Source organism: Vespula pensylvanica, chromosome 4 (assembly GCF_014466175.1).
Source record: "Vespula pensylvanica isolate Volc-1 chromosome 4, ASM1446617v1, whole genome shotgun sequence".
Lineage (NCBI taxonomy): Eukaryota > Metazoa > Arthropoda > Insecta > Hymenoptera > Vespidae > Vespula > Vespula pensylvanica.
In genome coordinates this window covers 4,224,640-4,245,341 of record NC_057688.1, presented here as the reverse complement: position 1 = coordinate 4,245,341, position 20,702 = coordinate 4,224,640, and the positions used below count along the sequence as shown (strand labels likewise).

Below are 20,702 nucleotides of genomic sequence, written 5' to 3'. Positions count from 1 at the left end.
TTTACCGTGTGTTTCCCGATTTGGACTAGCTTCAGTCACGGTGAAGAGTAAGATACATAGAATGTATATAAAATTATAGATGTAAATCTTACAGGCTTTCAAAAATTCATCGGGGGAAAAGAAACGAATATAACGCACGTATGATTGGAAATAAAATAACAGAGGGATATACGTTTTTATTATTTAACTTTTTTTACTTCTAAGGAAATAAATTTTCTGTGCCTGTAATGATTGTATCTATAATTTTAATCGACGCGATGATAATAATAATAATAATAATAATAATGATAATAATAATAAAAAAAAAAGAAAAAAAAGAAAGAGAAAAAAACATTTTTTAACAAAACTAATTTTACTGTCGGATTATTTATCAAAAGAGGAGTTTTTCAAGAGATTCCCCTTTCAAACGTAACTTTCATCATCTACGACGGATCTTCCATATCCCATATGCCTGGTAGTGATCGGTGCACGAGGTTGAGGTGGTGGTCGATAGGGTGGAGGTGGTGGTAAAGATCTGGATCTACCGGCAACCTTGTGTCTATCCTCAAGATTCATGTGAACCGGTGGTAAGTGCCTGAGTCTCGGTGGCAAAGGTGGTGGCGTATCCGGCCAAATTCTCTCTTCATCTTCGTCTTCATCACCATACAAATCGATAGCCTCAGCCTGTTTAAACGAGTAAAGATCGTTTCTTTCTCGGGATGATCCGTAAAGTTCGTTCACTCTCTCCCTATTACCATATATACTGCTATCCGACTCGTATCTTTCGGTACGAGTACTCTCCTTGTTCACGTAAATCTCGCTCTTGACTTTCTTGAATTCATAGAGATCGCCGTTGGAATGGTAGCTGCCGTTATGCGACACCGGTGAATCACGATTTACATAGATTTCCGAATTGACTTTTTTAAATTCACCGAAATGCTCTTTCTTGAATTCATACCGATCGTTCGATAAGGATGTGTCACTTGATAGATCCTGATCGGAAACTCTCTCCTTACAGATCTCCTGCTGCGACGTTCTTTCGTATTCGGTTCTAAGTTCACGAGATATGTCCAACTGAGAAGTCCTATAAATATCCTTACAATTTTCTACATTCTCTTTCATGGAATCTTGTCTGAGGTAATCTCTACCGTATATGTCTTTCTCATCGTATCTCTCCTTGCGGTGTTCGTGCTCATCCAGCTTAGATCTCGGCGTTCTTTTTAACTGAGCTCTAAGCCAGTCTTGCCGTTGAAAGTTTGGATTTGGGTAACCCACGTTGTTCCTTTCTTCTCTAAAAATATGTTCCACGTTATTCGAATGATGGTGACCCCCATTTGCTGCATAATTCATTCTTTCTTCCCAGCCGCTATAAACACGGATGTAAGTTTTTCCATAAGACTTGTTATCTTCTTTCAACAAAGGCTTGTCGTAGCTCGATGACGTCGCGTTTACAGCGGAATCTTCCGAACCGACTGGTGACTCCGGGATGAAGAGCTGACAATCGGATAGTGTCAAGCCCGAATCACGAGAAAGGGACATATGATCTTTGCGTGGAGGTTCCGTTAGATCCAGACTGTCCAAAGAAAGCCCACCTGCTACAACGAAAACGAACGTACTTTTTAATCAATGGGAAATATCAAACATGTAGATTGAATAGCGACTACAAATGCAGAGTAGTAAAATGAATAATAAATATTATTAATTATATGAGGAATGACGGGGTTACGTACATGTTAAGAGAAAAATCGGCAAAGTCAGTCAAGATTTTCCGGTAGAATTAAACTTTTAAATAAGAACATGCGATAGGTAACGAGTCTTCTTTTTAACGTCTAAAGGAATAAAGTGAGCGAACTCACAGTGCAGGCTGTCCGTGCTTTCTTCGGCCCCACTGTCGCTACGTTCCTCACCGAGAAGTTGCGTGACACCTTCACCGAACAGAACCTCGCAATGACGAATCAGCATCTCCGTCAACGTAGGAATCGCCCTACCTTGATTTACCGAAGGATTTGGCGACCAGAGAAGGCTCGGACCACAACAAACGCCGAGATTACTGGCGCACATCAAATTGTGTTTCGACCTCCTAGCTATGTGATGCAACACGCATATCAAATGCGAGAGCAACGTATAATTCGCTTTAGGCAACCTATCAAGAGTACTAAAAGAAAAAATATATATATGTATTTTATCATAGATACGCACAAACACATAGATACTCACGCACGAGATCGCACTCTTTTTTCTTAAATTAAAACTTACAACTGCGGAAGACGATCTCAATTTTGATTTGAAAGCAGATATTAGATAGGTTCGATGCGACTTTTTTTTTTTTTGGTTATCGTTTACTTTTGATATCGATAAAATATATTATATATATAGTATATAAAATTTGCCTTTATAAAACTCTTCTACGCAGCGATATCGTTTCTTCTACAATTTGTACAATTTCTTCTAGAAAATTTTAGCTTAATACTCACTTCTTAATAGTGTGAACAGGATTTGGTGTTTCCAGACTGTCCATCCAAAGAGGAAATAGATGAGAAGTTAAAAGTGGGTCGGGTAAAGATCGAAGAAAATCCTTCAATAAAGCTGCCACAGCTATGATCGGTGCGGCTTCCAAACAACTCGGATCACCGGTAGACTCGATTTGGTCACGCAACTCTCGTACGATTCGTACATTCGCCGACTTTCGGAAGATACCTTGTGTGAATGGTCCCTTCGCGAAGAGTTGCTGAAGCATGACCAAGACGGGCTTTGGTAATCCGTTTTCGTCCAACCTCGATAAATTGACACCGAAAATGCTGGGATTTAAGGAAAGCGATCTTCTCAACAGACCCGTGATCTTCGACTTGTTCTTCTTTATCGGTGACTTCGATACAGGTCGGAGAATAAAGTGACAAGTGTCATGACCAGATTTATTACAATGTTCCAAGTCGAAACCTTCCTCGGCCGATAAGGTATGTCGTAGATTCGACATTTTCACGGCGAACGGTCTTTCGTGACCGATCAAAGGATACGGCGCCTCGTCCGACGACGTTCTGGCCCAAAGTTGAAACGGTCCTTGAAGATCCAACAGTCTAGTCGCCAAGTTCACACAAGCTGCCGCCGTCATTTCGGATCCAACCATTATCGTTTTACACTAAAATAATAATAAAAAAAAAAAAAAGAAAAAAAAAAAAGATACGGCAGGTTTACAAATAATACGTTCAGTTTTATATCTCATATAAATTTCATTCGTTCCAAAGAAAGTTATTCATCCTTAAAAAGCATACAATCATATTTGTACGTCCCCTATGTATACGAGATCCATGAGAATATGTGCGAAGAATGGACCATGATGGTACGAGCATGTATCTCGGTATGAAGCACTTACGTATTCCGTGTTCGTGTCGCTGTCGTGATACACGACTTGAATGTTCGTATCCGGTGGTTCCTTCATGCTTTCCTCTCGTACAAGCTCGGTAAGACGACCCCACCAAAGATCTCTTGCCGCTGCGGTCCTGGAAAATTCAAAGATATTTTCTTTCTTTTGATTCTTCCACGTTATTTCGATTACTTTTATTATTTTCTTTTCGTTTGCCTCGCCTATAACGTTTATTTCATTCTTATTTAATCTGCCATTTGATCACTTAATCGAAAGTTGGAATATTGAAATATCACTTGAATATTATTAACGTATCAGATGGATGGAAGAAAAAGTTAAGGTTTCTGATCAAAAGAAATGGCAGAACAATCAGTAATATTTTCTCTCAATTTGGAAGCGTCGAAAATTGAACTTACATGAAGGTAGCCACGACGTTCGTCGTTGGCCAGCCAAGTACGAAGCTGGTTTCCTGAGATTTGCTCGTTTCCGCTACGTCATCTATATGACCGGCGGTGAGCCAGAGTTCGCTCATCCTCACGGATTGTTTCAACTTGAAGTTTCCTCCGCTTCGTGCTTTCGCGATCAGCAGGAGGTCGGAGAACAGGAAAAGATGTCTTTCTTGTGATTGCATACCCTGTAAAAGGAAAGGGAGAGAAAGGAGAACACAATATTTTTATTACACGCCATTAAAATTTTTATGATTGAATATTAATATTAAATCAAATATGTACCGTTGTAAATTGTACCGGTGTTTCCAAAAGAAATGTTCTAGGTGGTGACTTCGAGGGCGGTGAATTATTTGAAACATTTAGAGATTTTTGGGACAACACTCTAGTTAATCTGCCTGGATTTGTACCGTTCCTCTTACGAATCAGACTCTTCATTTTCTGTAAAGTAAACAAAGAGACTTTGATTCGTCGTTCGAGTCGCACGTTTCTCATTTTTTTCCTCCTTCCGACATCGTCTTGTTGTGCATCGATCTCCCTGTCACGTATATGCATACATTTAACGATCTTTCACGGAGTCCATCATCGTACAAACTTTTCTTTACTCATTGGTAAGCTATCGAGCGCACCGAATTCATTTGTAAAAGAGACTCTTTTGAAACGCGCTTATATGGACTTACTCAATTTTTTACGAGCTAAACCGATCATTATCTACACTTTTTGTTCAAGTTCTTCGAACACGTCGTATCTGAAATATCTCTGTTGGTTTAATTCTCTTGATTATCTATAAAACTTGTCTTAAAACGTTAGAAAGAATTTACCTACGGTAGATCACTTTTATTTCTTCTTTCTTCTTCTTTCTTTTTTTTTTGTGAAAACAAACATAATGGCAAAGAAGAAAGAATACGAACTCCAAGGTGAGCGTTGAAAAAAGTGTCTTACAAATATACCGTTCTTTATCGCCTTTTCTTAAGATAGAAAATTTATATAGTACCGTGGTAAGGACATCTCGTTCATGCAGTCGCAAATTGTCACCGGGAAAGAGCTCTTGGATACGATGAAGGTCACCCTCGAGTTGGCCACGTTGTAAGACGGAACCACTTCCGACAGTTCCGTTTCCGTTCTCTGACAAATTTCTCGCTTCTTGTCCGAGATACCTTTCATATTCAGCTAACCTTTGGACCTGTGAGCATAAATCATGATTGCATACTTAAAAAAAAAATCTTTCTCTTTCTAAAAATCTTCAGAGAAAAAAAATCGTATTAGAGAGAGAGAGAGAGAGAGAGAGAGAGAGAGAGAGAGAGAGAGAGAGAGAGAGAGAGAGAGAGAGAGAGAGAGAGAGAGAGAGAGAGAGAGAGAGAGAGAGAGAGAGAGAGAGAGATTTTAAGTTCTATTATTTAATAATAAAAATGATACAAGTTTATTGATCATTTATTGTTTATCGATATAATCAAGAAAATATCGCGATGATTTGAAGGAGACAGAAAAGAATAGAAAGATTTGTTAAAAGCCGTACGAGTTTTTGCGATTCAATGATTATTCGAAACGCGATTGGATGCGTTGTCGTATACTATCGACTACGAAACTGGTTAGGATTAGAGGGAAAGAGAATCGTCTCATACCGGATTACGCGCTACTTTGAAATCTCACGGAATGCGTGTCTCTCTCTCTCTTTCTTTCTTGTTGCACTGGCCATGTTCAGTGCTTCACCCCGCCCCGCCCTATTCTGCCTCGCCTCGCTAACTGGAATAATTATCTTCCTTGAGACGTACGAGATATGTAAATTTGCGTCGAATCACCGTTTTAATTCTCAGTTGCGATCAGGCTATTACTCGTAGTTGTACTCTAAGTTCATTCAAAGTATTACTTGATATAAGTTTGTCGAAAAACGACAAAGTTATTATAAAATAGCGTATTCCTTACTCGTTCTTTTCTTTACTCTCGTTCTTCTCTTTTTCATGATTTTTTTGTATCTTTTTCTTTTCTCTCTCTCTCTCTTTTTTTTTTTATATGTTTACGTCGCATATTCTTTTATTTTATTTTCTAGTAACAACTAAAGCGTTTTAAAGTGTATCGTACGTATGAAACGTTTTACAAAAATGTTATAGAAACTCAATCAAAAATGTATATATATACGTTTTGTTGAAGTAAAAATGTTTACGTAAATTCAAATTTATAACGTTCTAAGTAATTAAAAAATCGTCGTTTTATATTGACTTATAAAGCATATTTCGAAGTAATCTTGATTCGATGTCATTCTATATTACGTACACATCGGCTTCATGTTGAAGTAGATACTATTTCTTATTATCGATTAAGCATTCTTTCGTTCGTATAAAAATTACTGTGTTAAAGGTTACGAGTATATTTCATCGTCCTTTTACGAGGTATTATGAATTCATTAATGATATTAAATGCAGGCACTTACGCACCTACGCAATATAAAATAATGATTGACCTAATTATTGGTTTCTCAATAACATCGTAGAGAACTTTTTTGTATAATTAATATTTATTTTATCCTTGTAGATTTTTAATCCATTGACTTACGAATAAACTGTTATTTTCTACAAATATTACATTTAATACAGTATTAATAATAATAATAATAATAATACTAATAATAAATTAATAAAAATACCTATCCTTTCTTTTTATCTCTGACGAGCGATACTCGATCGTTTGACTCGAGTAGTTGATTTACTTATCGAAATTATCATAAAGCGGTAGATAGAAAGTGTATAAACTTACAATTACATGCGCGCACAGAATATTCTTGTTATTATTAAACGTGTTTTGAATTAATTCACAGTCCCATTAACAAGACATTTCCGGTAAGCCAATTACGTATACCTTGGACTATCAAGAGATTAATATATTCGGAGAAGTCCATAGATCATTAAGAAAAATAAATAATCAATCGCAAATCTAATGGCAAAATTGATCGATCTCAAACTTCTAATTCAATCTCAAATTTAAATAAGACAATGGCAGACTATAAAGAAAATCTTATTTATTTCATAAATCCTATTTAGGTTTATTTATTCGAATAGACTCGTGTATTTATGTTTGATTAATTCGAATACCTATGATTTTCGATGAAATCGGATACGTATCCTTAATCCTTAGTAATCTGGAACTCCTTTGAATGAATTGAACACACGTCATGCGATTCTACATTATTTATGAGGTAGTTTCTTTTTTTACGAATTTCCGATTAAGTTTTATCTTATTTATTAATTATTTATTTAAATATCTAGATGCGAGCGTAAGACCGGCTTCTCGTCGACTAAACAGGTAAATCAAACGCTTCGATGGGCCTGTTATTTTCTACGAAAATATGAATCACGTTCTATGACTATTAACTCGAACAATCATTAAACGTCATCACGCATGTATCATTCTGTCTCTGATTTATTTCTTTTTCAAGTGGACAAAGATATCCAATCATCTGTATAAAAAACTTTCAGAAAGAATAAATTATTATTTCATTCACATTTCGAAGTAAGGATTAATATGCTCGGAAATATTCTGCTAAATGATTTTCAAAATGGATCATAGACATAAAGACGAAATCATTAGGTAAGGATAATATAATAAATTCCATACATTTATTAACGTTATTATATTAAATTTTTTTTTTCTTACTTTTCTGTATACACATACTCACTATCGTTAAATAAGCTTATAAAATTTCTCGAATGTATAGTATATATTCTAACATAGTAATACGAAATGTCAGATTTAGAATTGTCAGGTAAAAAAATTGATGCAGTTATCAAACGATATAAACAATATAACGTAAAAATATAACATCACCTATCGATGACGATAAGTCACATGCGAATGATTCGACGAAAGTAAAAGTTAAAATTATCAAAAGAAAGGATCGTGAAAGAGAATATGAAATATTGATCGTGACACCACACAATCATTCTTTTTAGGCTGTATAATAAAGTATTTTTTTTATCAACAATTTTCTAATTTATTAACAAATCAGGGTGATATAACTAGCAGATATACATAAAAGAAAATTTTCCACTGTATGGTATTATTGTTTGCTATTATACATCAATGCTCGCGAATATGCCTTTTCTCTCGCATCTATTCTCTTTCCATCTTTTTCTTTTCTCTCACGAGTCAGCGATCTTTTTCTTGTCTCGTTTTCCTTTCCCATCGTCATTGTAATTCCAACATCGCGCGACCCGTACATATACACGTACACACAATACTTTTTTGTCCTATTCTTACTAACCGGCACCATTCTTGACTCCCCTTTTCGCACACTTTCTCCGCTTCACGAATCAAGAATAACCGCAATATGTATAATGCTAGAAGATGTGTGAAGTTTCGATAAATATTTTTCTAAGTATCAATAAGAATTGATTTTAGTTAAAAAGTATTATGATACTACTACCACATCATTTCCATCGTTAATTATATAATCTTTCCGTAAATAAATTCGAACGGATGAAATCGAAGAGGTCATATTTTTTCTTTAATCGAAAGGTGAAGGACGAAGAATTTTTAAAAGGGTATGCATTTCTCTTCGGAAGGGTGGATCTTGTCTCTTCACGAAGTCAATGCGTCGTTATTAATGCTGCGCAACAAGCGAGCAGTCCTTCTTGCATAGTAAGAATATTTACACATGCACGCATACCAAGAAAACAAAGTATTGCTGCGAACGAGAGGATGGTGCGATCAAAGGATACAATAAAAAAGAGAAAAAATAAAATAAAAAATTGTTCTACGTTTTATAAAGTTAGAAAAATGATTCATAGAGATAAGTCTGAAAATTTACAGATTTAACATACTCTCAATTATTTCACACGCAAAGTAAATCGAAATGGTCTGTATTATATGCAAATATAATTATACTTTGCAAACATTTTGATGAAACTTTTAATACGTAGAAATACAGTTATATTGCGACGTGATAGGCAAATACAGATAATATTTCACACAATGACTTACACAAAGTTTTTTGTAGATTGCGTTGTAAAAAATACCGTCAATGAATTTTTTATAAGTAAATACATATGCTCTTAGAGTATATCCATATAATCGGTAACTTCCTTTTATTTTATTATATATTAGTACTGCATCTTTAACGCGAAGTGTTTTTCTCATTATATTCTTCCATTAAACCATTACTTTCTATTTTCTTTCTTCGTACTTTTATTTTTAAGTTGGACCAACCATCGACTATAATCGTACTACTTGTCCTCATGTCGGGATTGAGAATAAAATATTTCTCTCTCTTTCTTCGCGATTCAATGGAATCTTACTGCGACGAAGGACGAATAAATTATCACTAATTCTCCTAGTGATTGACCTACGATATACTTTTGAACATGCAACCAACTAAATTAATCCTATTTCAAACAGAGGACGTTACGAATGAAGATTTTACGAATGAGCTATGGATCGCAATAAAGTTTACCAGGACGATTCTTAGAAACAGGTTGCGACGAGTGAAACGAATCTCTCTTATTGTCAGGATGTTAGGAGGAACCAACCGCGAGGGGAATCATTACGAGTGGATAGAAAGAGGTGGGAATGTGCGAATGAATTACGATAGACGCTGCGAGCTAAGATGGCGATATACGCGTTGACTACCGATGCGGATTACGAAACGGCAGTATTCGTTGACGAGGATAATTTCAGTGCGCGTGTGCGCTCGCCTTGCTTGTCTTCCCTGCCCACGTCTCCTTTCGCTGCTCGTTCGTTCGCGCACCTTCCTTCTCAACCGGTGCGGCGGAATCCTCCGCCCCGAGCTAAGGTTCAACGATGATACGAGACGAGACGGGACGATACGAGACAAGACAAGACAAAACGAGACGAAAAAGAAAGAGAGAGAGAGAGAGAGAGAGAGAGAGAGAGAACGCTCTAAGAAAACGTGAATGCCATCGACGATCATTTCATCTAGCTACTCGTTACCTCGAATTATCTCGTAAATTGCGACAATTTACTATGATTGTACATTTCGTGCCGAGCAATCTCTCTTTCTCTCTCTCTCTCTCTTTTTATTTGGATCTCTCTGTATACTCTCTTGTTGTAACGATATATCTTTTCAACAGTTCCGTTCAAACTTTTCGTCAAATCGAAACGATAAATAATTACTTGCAATTTCCTTTGCATCGTATTAATGGAAGAAGTAAAAGAAAAATGGAAAAGAAGGAGTAAATAATTGGAAAGAAAAGAAATGACGAGTGAGTAATCCGTTTGTTAGAATCCACATGTATTTTTTCTATTTTCCTTCTGTGATGCTTCGATGACGTTCAATGCTATTCGCATGCCAAAGCTCGGACTGATAATTAACACTATCCGCGTATATGAGAGACTCCTTGCATGCATACAAGTACGTTGCGACGTGGTAACTAATTGTAAGTAGTAGTAATAGTAAGAGTGGAAAAACGCAAAAGGAATTTCTCGTTGATCGAACACGTGCAGGAGCGGTGCGTTGTAAAGAGTTTAGGAGCATGGTATATACTACTTCTAGTTGTGATATAATGCCGATAGTCGAAGTGGCAACGGTAGTAGTATAGCTGAGCCTTGGCTTAGATTCCAAGCTCTGTCGCGTGTGCTACCTCGTGACCAATGGCGTCGCGTCTTTCATTATAATTACGAGTAACACTGTAGTGTCGTAAAATTCGATGTCTGTAAAAAAAGAAACAAAAAAGAAAAAAAAAAAAAATTATTTCGAATATGGAATGGTGGTCTCGACGATGTTTTTGTGATTTCGTAAGTCATTTAAAAATATTCGACAGTCGATGGCAAAGAGTCGTCGTTTTGAGAGAGAAAGTGAGAGCTAGAAAACACTAAGAGAAATTGTATAAGCTAATTATTAAAAGATATATATATATATATATGTTCACTGTTGACCTTTTATATATATATAGATTGTCATTTATCAATTTATAATTAACAAAATGCTTTCTGAATTGTAAAACTTGATTGTCAAATAATCTCCGTAAAAGGTAATCAGTCAAAAAATTCTTAGAAAGCGTGCGACTACGCCAGTGTGCATACTTGCGCTTGCATGTGTGCACACATACTTATGTACTTACTTACACACGTTTGTTATTTAGCGGCGCTTGGTAATAACGTGACAGGCAAAGGTATTCGAGCTAGGAGCAAGGAATCCCATTCCGTTTACTTCGATGATGGAATTCCAATGGCAGATTTAATGAACGGTCGCAATAAAGTTCGTACGTTTCGAATCGAGCCTGATACGTTATTTGGATGTAACGAGGAATTTGTTTTCTGTTATGATTTATATCGAAACGTTTTTTTAACGGAATAAACAGAAAGAAAAATTCTTCGCTCTCTCTCTCTCTCTCTCTCTCTCTCTCTCTCTCTCTCTTATTCAGAATTATAATTTATCAAATTTATTAGGAACAGTTTCTTTCCTTAATTATTTTTTTTCTTCATTAATAGCGAAATGTCGGTGGTAAGGGTGATTACGAGACTCGAAGACGTCGATCTACGTTGTGTGTGCCGAAGAGGAGAATTCGTATTAGGCACAACTTTTACCGTTAAGTACTGGTTAGAAAAGCGATGGAAGTCTTTCTCTCTCTTATACGGCATTACACGCGAGAACATTCTCCGCGATGAACACTCACTCGTAGGTCCTTCTACCTCCGTGTAATGCCACTGCAAAAAAAAGAGAGAAAGAGAGAGTACCTGTATCTTGTTTCTTTCGACCTCTGAGTATCTCTCTTCTTCAATCTGCGAGTTTCATCGGTCGATGAGTTCGATCTCTCGCAAAATTGATAGCATGTAATCCTTTTCGATAGGTGAGTGTTATTTTCACGCACCTCTCTCTCTTTCTCTCTCTGCATATTATATATATATATATATATATATATATATATATATATAATTATTGTCATATTTCATAAATATAACATAGTTGTTAAATTGACTTTTACTGCGCTAAAAAAAAAGGAATACGCGTTAAGAAAATGTAATAACGCAGCTGAATATAAAACAAAGCACACAAAAGTAGGGACTCGATCGAAGAGAGAAGTCAAAAGTATCTCGACGCAGATTCGCGATAGGGAAGGGACGATGACGAAGATGAGGAGGGGGGAGTGGATGTCCTTGGAGCACGGTAGTTAACTGCAAGCGTCTACTCCACGAGGAACCATTACTAACGAGTCTGAGGAGTGAGGATGCACCAGGTGTATAGATACATGAATGCACATTCTTCTCGTTGACGTGGATTTTGTAGAAATCGATCGTGACCAAACCATAATGGATTTCTATTGTTCCAATATTGATAATATACTAACCTCTCTTTTTAATCATTGATGAGCTTTTAATAGGTTAGCCAGAAATATGTACAAATGATTATCATCGATAATGGACTTGATTTCCTTATTTCTGTAATATCATATTTAATATTTTACATGATTAATGTGTTTAAGAAATGGAATAATGGAAAACATGTTTTATGTGAAACATCATAATTCATGTATGTATATGATTCTCGTAATGTTATCAAAAATAGGGATTTACTTTATATAAAAAAAATTTTTTTTTTTTTTATTTTGCCAAGAGAATTGATTGCTTCTCGTATTGCAAAGTCGAATTGCGATTTAACGTACGATTTAATCCTTAACCGAATGGAAATGGCTTGTCCGCGCCTACAGTCGACGTGCCTCGAAAACTGGTCTTAGTACGAAAGGCCCTTCCTTCGTCGAAGGTAAAGCGAAATTTAAAGGGCCGCATTCTTCCTCGAGACACTCCTCTTTCTCTTCTCTCTCTCTCTCTATCACACACATACACACATATACGCTTTCCCACTCTCTTCGCGGATCTTATACGGACACTAACATTTTATGTAAATGGATTTAGGTTCGCCGCTATGTTTCGCGTGCAGGGACGCGTACCCTGCCGAAAATATCACCCGTCGTGTACCTTCGTTTCTATATTTATCGTCTTTGGATATAATCGTTTTGCCCTGTGTGACTGATGAAATGGAGAAATAAGCAAAAAAAGAAAAAAAAAGAGGTGGGAGGAGAACCTTTTGACTCATTTTTATTGCTTCCGTTGAAAGAAATTAACAAGGAAAGACATGCAAATGAGATATACTCGCGATAAAACGAAATTTTTATTTTTACGAATTTGAAAAATTCATTCCAGAAGATGTAATCCCGTGAAATTGAAAGTTAGTGAAGTCCCTTATCTCTTTTCCTTTTTTTTTTTTTTTCATATACCTATCTCCTTTTCAATCAGAAAAATTGATATAATTTCAATTTACTTAAAAACATGATACATATATATAGACTATTGTACTCCAGTCATCCTGACGGCGCACAGTATCGTGACAACGACCTTGCGGACATCTGCCCACGAGAAATGGCCCTTAGTCATCGTAGGAATGCTGACGGACATATTCTCGATCCACTTCCTGTATCAGTGAGAACTAAAAATACCACCACAGGTTTCACCATTCGAATCGTTTTGAAATTACAATTATTACATTTTTCATGAATCTAAGAATAACTCGGATAAGTCAGATAATTAACGCATCAGAAAAAAGGGCATCTTTAATTTCAGTTTTAATAATTCAGTTTGAATGCAATACTCTTATCACAATAATGATTTTGTTAGAGAAATACGTATACTTCTGAAAGGTTTTGAACTATTTATTTATGTTAGAAACGATGCGTTATTTTAACTTTCGAATAATAAATATTATATGAATGAACGATGGAATACAATTTACAAATTATGGACCATCAGACGCGACCCAGACTACATATAAAAATTATTCTAAATATTCGGTCGATGCACCAGAGTCAAAAATAACTTCAAACGTTACTCCGATTCTCGATGTGTCTCGTTTCCTCTGTTTCTCTCTTTCTCTCACTCATCCCAACTCGGCTGCATTCGCAGAATTCACAATATCTTTGGACATTACAGACTATCTCTTGACCGAGTTCCAAATTGTTCATATCATATTTGTATTTTCTTTCTCTCTTTCTCGAAACGAAACAAAATTTCTTCGATATATGTTTATATTAATATGTCACGTACAAAGTGAAGGTAGGCTTCGTTAAATTAATATTTTCAAATTTAAGGTTATAAAATAATTTTAATTTTAATTGAAAAGATAAAGAATGAATTTAATTCGAAATTTCTTTCGCAAATTTGTCCCACTTTTTTAAATCTTCCCATCGCCATTATTATAATGCAATTTAATACACCTGGATCTCTTTTTACACGATTTATATTTACACGCTTTTTTAACACGTATTATTCGCACGTTTTACTTATATTTATATGGTATCAAGAATATTAATTAGTTTGTAGAAAATGTCACGAAAATTATGCATATTTAAAAAAATATTTCTTTTTTTTTTTTCATTTTCTTCAATACATTAACTTCTCTTTTATGCGTTTATTAAATAAAATATTTTTATTGAATACATATCTATATCTTAAATTGCTTTTTTGTATAGTTTGTGTTCATTTTATGGCTGTTCTGTATCTTTTATAAATGAGTTTTTACAAGACTTTTTTTGAACAATACGTATCTACTGTGAAAAAAGAGATCGAAAAATTTGATACATATATATGTATATAAATAAAGAAGACTTACCAAAATTCATTCTCTTGTTTTGTTTAGTCCACAAAAAATATCGTTCCAAAAATAACCAAATATATTCACGATATATATATATATATATATATATATATATATATATACACACATATATAAAACACTAACTTTTAATACTACGAAGAAATTACGTTGAAAATCAAAAAATTTTTATTAACGTGATAAGAATTGATACGCGAATAAAAAGAAAATTTAATTGGTAATTTAATAAGATAAATAATTGCACAACTTTTAAATGGCAAAAGTAGAATTGCGTATTAGTAATAGTCTAATATATACATTAACGCGTAATAAGGGATCGAAGCTCATGTTTACGAGCGGTGTACTCACTAAAGACTAACTTTCTAAGAAGTAGGGTTGGCTTCTTAGGTGGTATCACCCTGGTGGACAAATAGGAAAGCTATTTCCCATTCTAAATATCAGTTTCGAATGTATTTGTTTTCCGTACTGTTCCTTTGTTTTATTTATCCAGACATTGAAATTAACGATGAAAACGATTTTTATGATATTCCTCCCTTATACATATAAAATTTTTAAGATTTTTTTTCTCTCTCTCTCTCTCTCTCTTTTTTTTTTGAATGGGTATCTACATATCAAAATATAGCCAATTCGAATTTCATTAAATTGAACCGGAAAATACTTAGCTTTCTCGAGCAAAGGAAGCAGAAATACTCGTATCGTAAAACGTTTATGGTTGTAACGGTATACCCGGTTATACAGAAAATGCGCGGACCGGGCGGAGTTATTGGAGTTATTCTTCTGAATTCCTTCTGCCTGTACTAAAAATAGGGGATAGTAATAATTTTTTTAATACCTTAAAAGTCTAACAAACTTACTTAGGATTCTTCATTCAAGTTTTTCGATAAATTTGAGAATAGGATTGAACAATTTGTACTATACGATTCGAATCATTGAAATATATTATATCTTCGCGAAACAAGCCCGATTGACCTATCTAAAATTTCGGGAAATTTGTTAATAGAAAACGAAAAAAAAAAAAAAAGAAAGAAAAGAATACGCTCACCAATTCAAGTTCCAACTGCAGCTGCATTTTACGTAGGTCGTAGTAACCCTTGTAGTACTTGAACCACATCGTTTCTTTCGCGAACGCGTTATGTAATCCGAAAAGAAAAGAGTAATGGTAAAAAAGTAAAAGAAAATTTTGAAATAGGTGAAAAGCTGAAACGAATAGAGGGCTCGTATTCAGCGAAGTCACGTTTCAAGCGAATCCTACCGATCTTGGTGGTCTTCTTTGTCACTTAGATCGAACCAAACTACTTCCGACGTCTTCTTCTTCGCGCGGAATGTAACTTTTCCGTCCTTTTGCATCGCTCCGATCGAGAGAATCAAAGACTTCTCTGTTCTCCGCTCTATTCCGCTCCGTTCTGCTTCGTTCTTATTTGATATCGCTTCTCTTGTATGGGTCTCTCTCCCTCTTTCTCTGTTTATGTGTATGCACGCCTGAATCCATACGCGTTGTAAGAAAGAAACAGATAAAGAGAAAGAGGAAAAAAAGAAAAGGATAGGAAGAGAGAGGGAGGAAGAAAAGAAGAACGCGATACGATGCACTCTAGGACATTTAAGAAACTGTTCGTTTCGACATAGCCAAGAAGCCAAGTATAGACGAGCCCTCTCCTCCTCGGTAGGTGCACCACTACTCCGTGAAATGAGTGCGTAACGTGCCAGAATTCTCCTCCTCTTCTTCCTTCTTCTTATTTTTCTTCTTCTTCTTCTTCTTCCTCTTCTCCTTCTCTTGATGCATCATCCCTTGCTTTCATCGAGTATAAAAATGTATGAATATATGCACGTACGTGTATATAGAGTTATTTTAATACGTTGAAAGAATCTTCATCATTTTTCTATCATAATTTTTTTTTTTTAGATAGATAAAAGAGTATAAGAAAATTCATTGATATTTTTTATATTACATTTTATTCTTATTAGAATGTATTATGTTATATTTGTAATCGTACGAATGTATCACAAAAGAAATATTAATGATGCACGAATAACATTAATGAAAGAGAAATAAATCAAAAAGATGAAAATTTGTATATTCACAATTTTACAATTCGAATTCCTTCGTTGTGAAACTTTTTCTTAGCATAGTATTGCCGCATATCAGTTTTGTGAGTTTATCTAAGTGGGCTAGATAAAAATGAAAGCGAAACAGGTGTCGTTCGAGGAACTTTGTGGGCAATTTCCTAAGTGATTTTTAACAACTGACGAACAAACTCTGATAAACGTTAAAATAGTGTCATGAGAAGTTCGTCCGAATAATTTCACTTTTTGTTCCTATTATGATCACGGACAGAATGTAATATTCAAATAATCAGCATCTTAATTTTTGTATATTAAAAAAAAAAAAAAAAAAAAAAAAAAATCATTGAAAAAATATACTTAAAAAACTTTCAAATCTTTTGCTCTTTTTTGCTCGGATGTTGTATGCAATTCGGTAATCCAACTCCGATGAAACGTTACCCTCGTTGCGCGAGAAATTTATAAACGGATCAAAGAGCGTGAATCATATTCTTACTATCGCCTCGCTCCATAAATAAATTTCCACGAGGAAAGTCACATATGATTCTCGAGATGAATGTAAAAAAGATCGATCTTCTCCCTATGAAAGAAGGTTTTTACGTGAAACAAATATGTCGTTGTTGTTGCATATACTTGATTGTATTTTTATAAAATTTCTCTTTATTTTTCTTTTCTTTTCCTTTTCTTTGAACGACCCATCATATAACTAACGTGCATATATTCATACCTTGTCCCTGTCTCTACAATGAAAACTTATCTTTTCTTTCGATCTTGCCCTTCTGATTATGATCTTCAAAAAAACCTTTTTCAAAAGAAAGATATTGCCATGTTAAATGATAAAATGACGATAGGTAGGTATTTATACCCTAATATCAATGAAAATCTTTTCAAATTCCTATACTAATAAATACATACTATAAATTCTTTTTAGGAATGTTATAAAGGTTTTACATAAAATTAGAAAAAGCAAGTAATGGTCACCAATGACCTCCATGATACAATCAACGTCTTTACGACTAACAAAACATAGACGCTTTCGTACTTTCAACTTTCACAAGAAGTAATCCAAACGCATCGCCAAGGAGAAAAGCGAGCCTATATACATACATACATACGTACGTACATACATATATATATATATATACATACATACATACGTACATACATATATATATATATTATTATTAACCGATAATAATACATACATATATTATATACAAACGGTAAAAAATGATTTGTCCTTCTTGAATAGCCCTTTCATCTGTATGATTTTAATTTCTACGAATTATTTTTCAAAGTTTTACACTTTGTAGATCATTAAAGATGGAATACTATTTAAAAGTTCTTAGATCGTTATCACTTGTTTAAATTCATCACGTTGTACTTACGTTTCACCAGCACTAAACTCTTTGAAACGAGTACGCTCGAATTTGTTTACATTCGCGATCAAAGAGAGAGAAAGAGAGAAAGAGAGAGAGAGAGAGAGAGAGAGAGAAAGAGAGAGAGAGAGAGAGAAAGAGAGAGAGAGAGAGAGAAGGAAAATGCATAATATACTGGCTACTCGAGCGAGGTCGATGATCCTACCGTCTCGATGAACGCGCAACGATAAGCAGCATCGAAGGCGTGACCTTCGAGCCGTTAACTCTGAAATTAATAGAAAGATTCTCGAAGCTTTCTGAACGAGATCGAAAGCGAATTTTATACATATATTTCGAAGAAAAATAAAAAAAAAAAAAATAAAAATCATTCGAGTTTAATTAAAAATATGTGAGAATGAATTTTTTCTATATATTTAAACGCTTTGTCAATTTGATCGAAGAGATATCCCCTATTTCGAAATATGTTGCTGCACAACCGATCGGGAAGATCTCCCATTGCGCTTAGCAACACATGGCAACGCTCTTTAGTACTCGTTCAAACATAATATCGTCCCCCTTATGTCAATTTGACCAATTGTGGGAATTCACAATTGAATATGAGAGATAGTCAGATGAAAGTTTTTGAAATTTTCTTGCACATATCAGTTTTGAAATCAATATTTAAGTGTAATTACCTTGCTATCCTCATTTTGAATTATAAATCATATTTACGATCCTAGTATAATAACGAGAGAAGGAAATGATATTTTAGAAAATAGATTAAGGAAAATGACTTCTATTTTTGCATTGATATACAAATTAAAGGAAATAATATATCCTTGAAATTAAGATGTAGATTGTTATGACTGTGAGTTTTTATCTAAAGAAGTAAAAAATGAATGATCATAATCAGTCTTCGTCAATGTTCTGCTCTGAAAGTGCATCACGTACATACGTTCATTGCTCTTCAACTCTTTAAAAAATGGACGATATTCTTGTGAAATAACTTGTGTTTCATATATTTTCTACAAATCTTTCAACTGATATTGTATGCTTTTGGAACGGCGATGAATAACGAATGACGACCTTATTTCCTTTTAACATTGACTTCCATAAATGTTGGTTCACTAAAATTTCTCTTATAAAATATGTTAGAAGGTTTTTTTTTTTTTTTTATAACAAGGTCAACAGACACTTTGCATTGTCTGGGATCTTAGATGTTTGACAGTTAACCCTTGACAGATAGTACGTGCCTGACAGGTACCTATGTACTGACCTTATCACAATAAGATAAAATTGCTGTACTAGGAAGATCCTACCTTCTAGTATCTTCTTATCAATATCTAATATAGATATTAATGCAAGTTTGATGCAGTTGCATTTTGTCACTGAACGTATGCATATCGAAAGTTGGAAATAACAGTGTCCTAGAAACATATATTCTCATAACGATATTACCGAATACATAAATAAACATTTCTGCAGCGAATGCATACTTTCTACATTTAAACATTCAAAAACTAAAAAGCGATTTGATTCGATGAGAGAATAAAATTTTTGCTGATCAATACCGTACAAAATTTATGTGATAGAAATTAAAAATCTTATAAGAAACATTTTGAAAGATGAGAATGACGATGTTGAAGGTTCAATATGTGTAGAAGTAATTGATAAGTTACACAAGAAAAGAAAGTGCAACTTATGTCCTTACATGCAAAATAGGGACACGGATTACAAGTATTACAAGTGTATAAAATGTCAGTAATCGATATTCTTAGAGTGCATGAAGAAAATAAAATTAAATTAAAATAAATAAACGTTTTGTAGGGATATTTCAAATAGACCTAATTACGCATTAACGTAAATTATGTCAGTCATATTATATACCTCGTACAAAAACGCTGATTTATTTTTACTAATGAACGCTGAGTAGGAGTTAGTAATTAATTTCACATTTTAAAAATCAAAAAAAAAAAGGTATGATAACAAGTCAGACGTAGAGATTACTCAAAATATCGATTACGTAGAAATAGCTTTTACGTTTAATATATAGAGCATTATCATTCAAAATATTATACCAGGACACATTCATAGACTATGAGTCATTTCTTGAGTGCTGAGGTAGCCTCATACAATACATAGTATTTGAATAATTTTGTATTGTATAGATGAGAAAACCATAAATATATGTATATATATACATATACACACATGATACATATTGATGAATGTTATATACAAAATATTATAATTTCGTTGTAATCAAAGTTTTAATAAAAAAAAAAAAAAAAAAAATTTCCTAGAATATCGAATAGATGGTTGTTACATAAAAATTAAATGCTAAAGAAAATTTTTCAAATCATTCTACGTTCAAAATCAACAATTTGCATCTGTTGATAGAACATTTTTGATAGAATTTTATTGAAAGAAGAAATATATGATGAGCAGGATTTAAAAGAACGTATCGTGAGTTTAAATTAAAATATAAAAACATGCGTCTGATAATTTGTAATGCTCTACGTATTATATTTTTATATTAGGAGTTCAAGGAAAAGAAATTTAAGTTCTGAAAACGTTTCCTTGTTAGACAGCCCTAACAGCAGACATACATAGTTTCATAGCTTTCCTGTGGAGATTAGAAGAGGAGAAAAAAAGGTTTGGGTTCTAGTCGCTGAGCAGGGATTGACTACGTGATTTTTGTCACGTTGGCCACCAAGCGACGACATGATTTGTGATACAAATCATCACGAACCACAGAAAGTATAGAATTGAAATACAAATGGTAATACAATATTTTTATGATTATTTTAACAACTATGACTATTTCGATCAATAGATAGCTCTCTAAAACTATGTAAAGAATGATACTTGGCGTCACATTCACG

At 34.2% G+C, this 20,702-nt stretch overlaps 1 protein-coding gene and 1 long non-coding RNA gene across 5 annotated transcripts in view; one reads left to right on the top strand and one right to left on the bottom strand.

Moving 5' to 3' along the window:
* Positions 1–304: 304 nt before the first annotated feature.
* The window catches only part of LOC122628954 (rho GTPase-activating protein 20-like), a 52,819-nt gene continuing 32,421 nt past the window's right edge, over positions 305–20,702 (bottom strand). For 2 of the 4 annotated variants that reach the window (XM_043811876.1, XM_043811878.1), the window contains 7 exons: positions 4,781–4,969; positions 4,072–4,227; positions 3,757–3,974; positions 3,350–3,476; positions 2,454–3,115; positions 1,836–2,134; positions 305–1,574 (listed from right to left, as the gene is read on the bottom strand). In XM_043811876.1, coding sequence (XP_043667811.1) covers positions 403–1,574; positions 1,836–2,134; positions 2,454–3,115; positions 3,350–3,476; positions 3,757–3,974; positions 4,072–4,227; positions 4,781–4,969 — 2,823 coding nt within the window. In that variant the 3' untranslated portion in view covers positions 305–402. Of the gene's footprint in view, positions 1,575–1,835; positions 2,135–2,453; positions 3,116–3,349; positions 3,477–3,756; positions 3,975–4,071; positions 4,228–4,780; positions 4,970–15,443; positions 16,249–20,702 lie in introns of those variants that run through there. The other 2 variants (XM_043811879.1, XM_043811877.1) reach the window with 2 other exon arrangements.
* LOC122628955 lies at positions 10,428–14,116 on the top strand. The gene is made up of 3 exons (XR_006327149.1): positions 10,428–10,997; positions 11,227–11,323; positions 13,080–14,116. It is a non-coding gene; the product is annotated as an uncharacterized LOC122628955 (long non-coding RNA).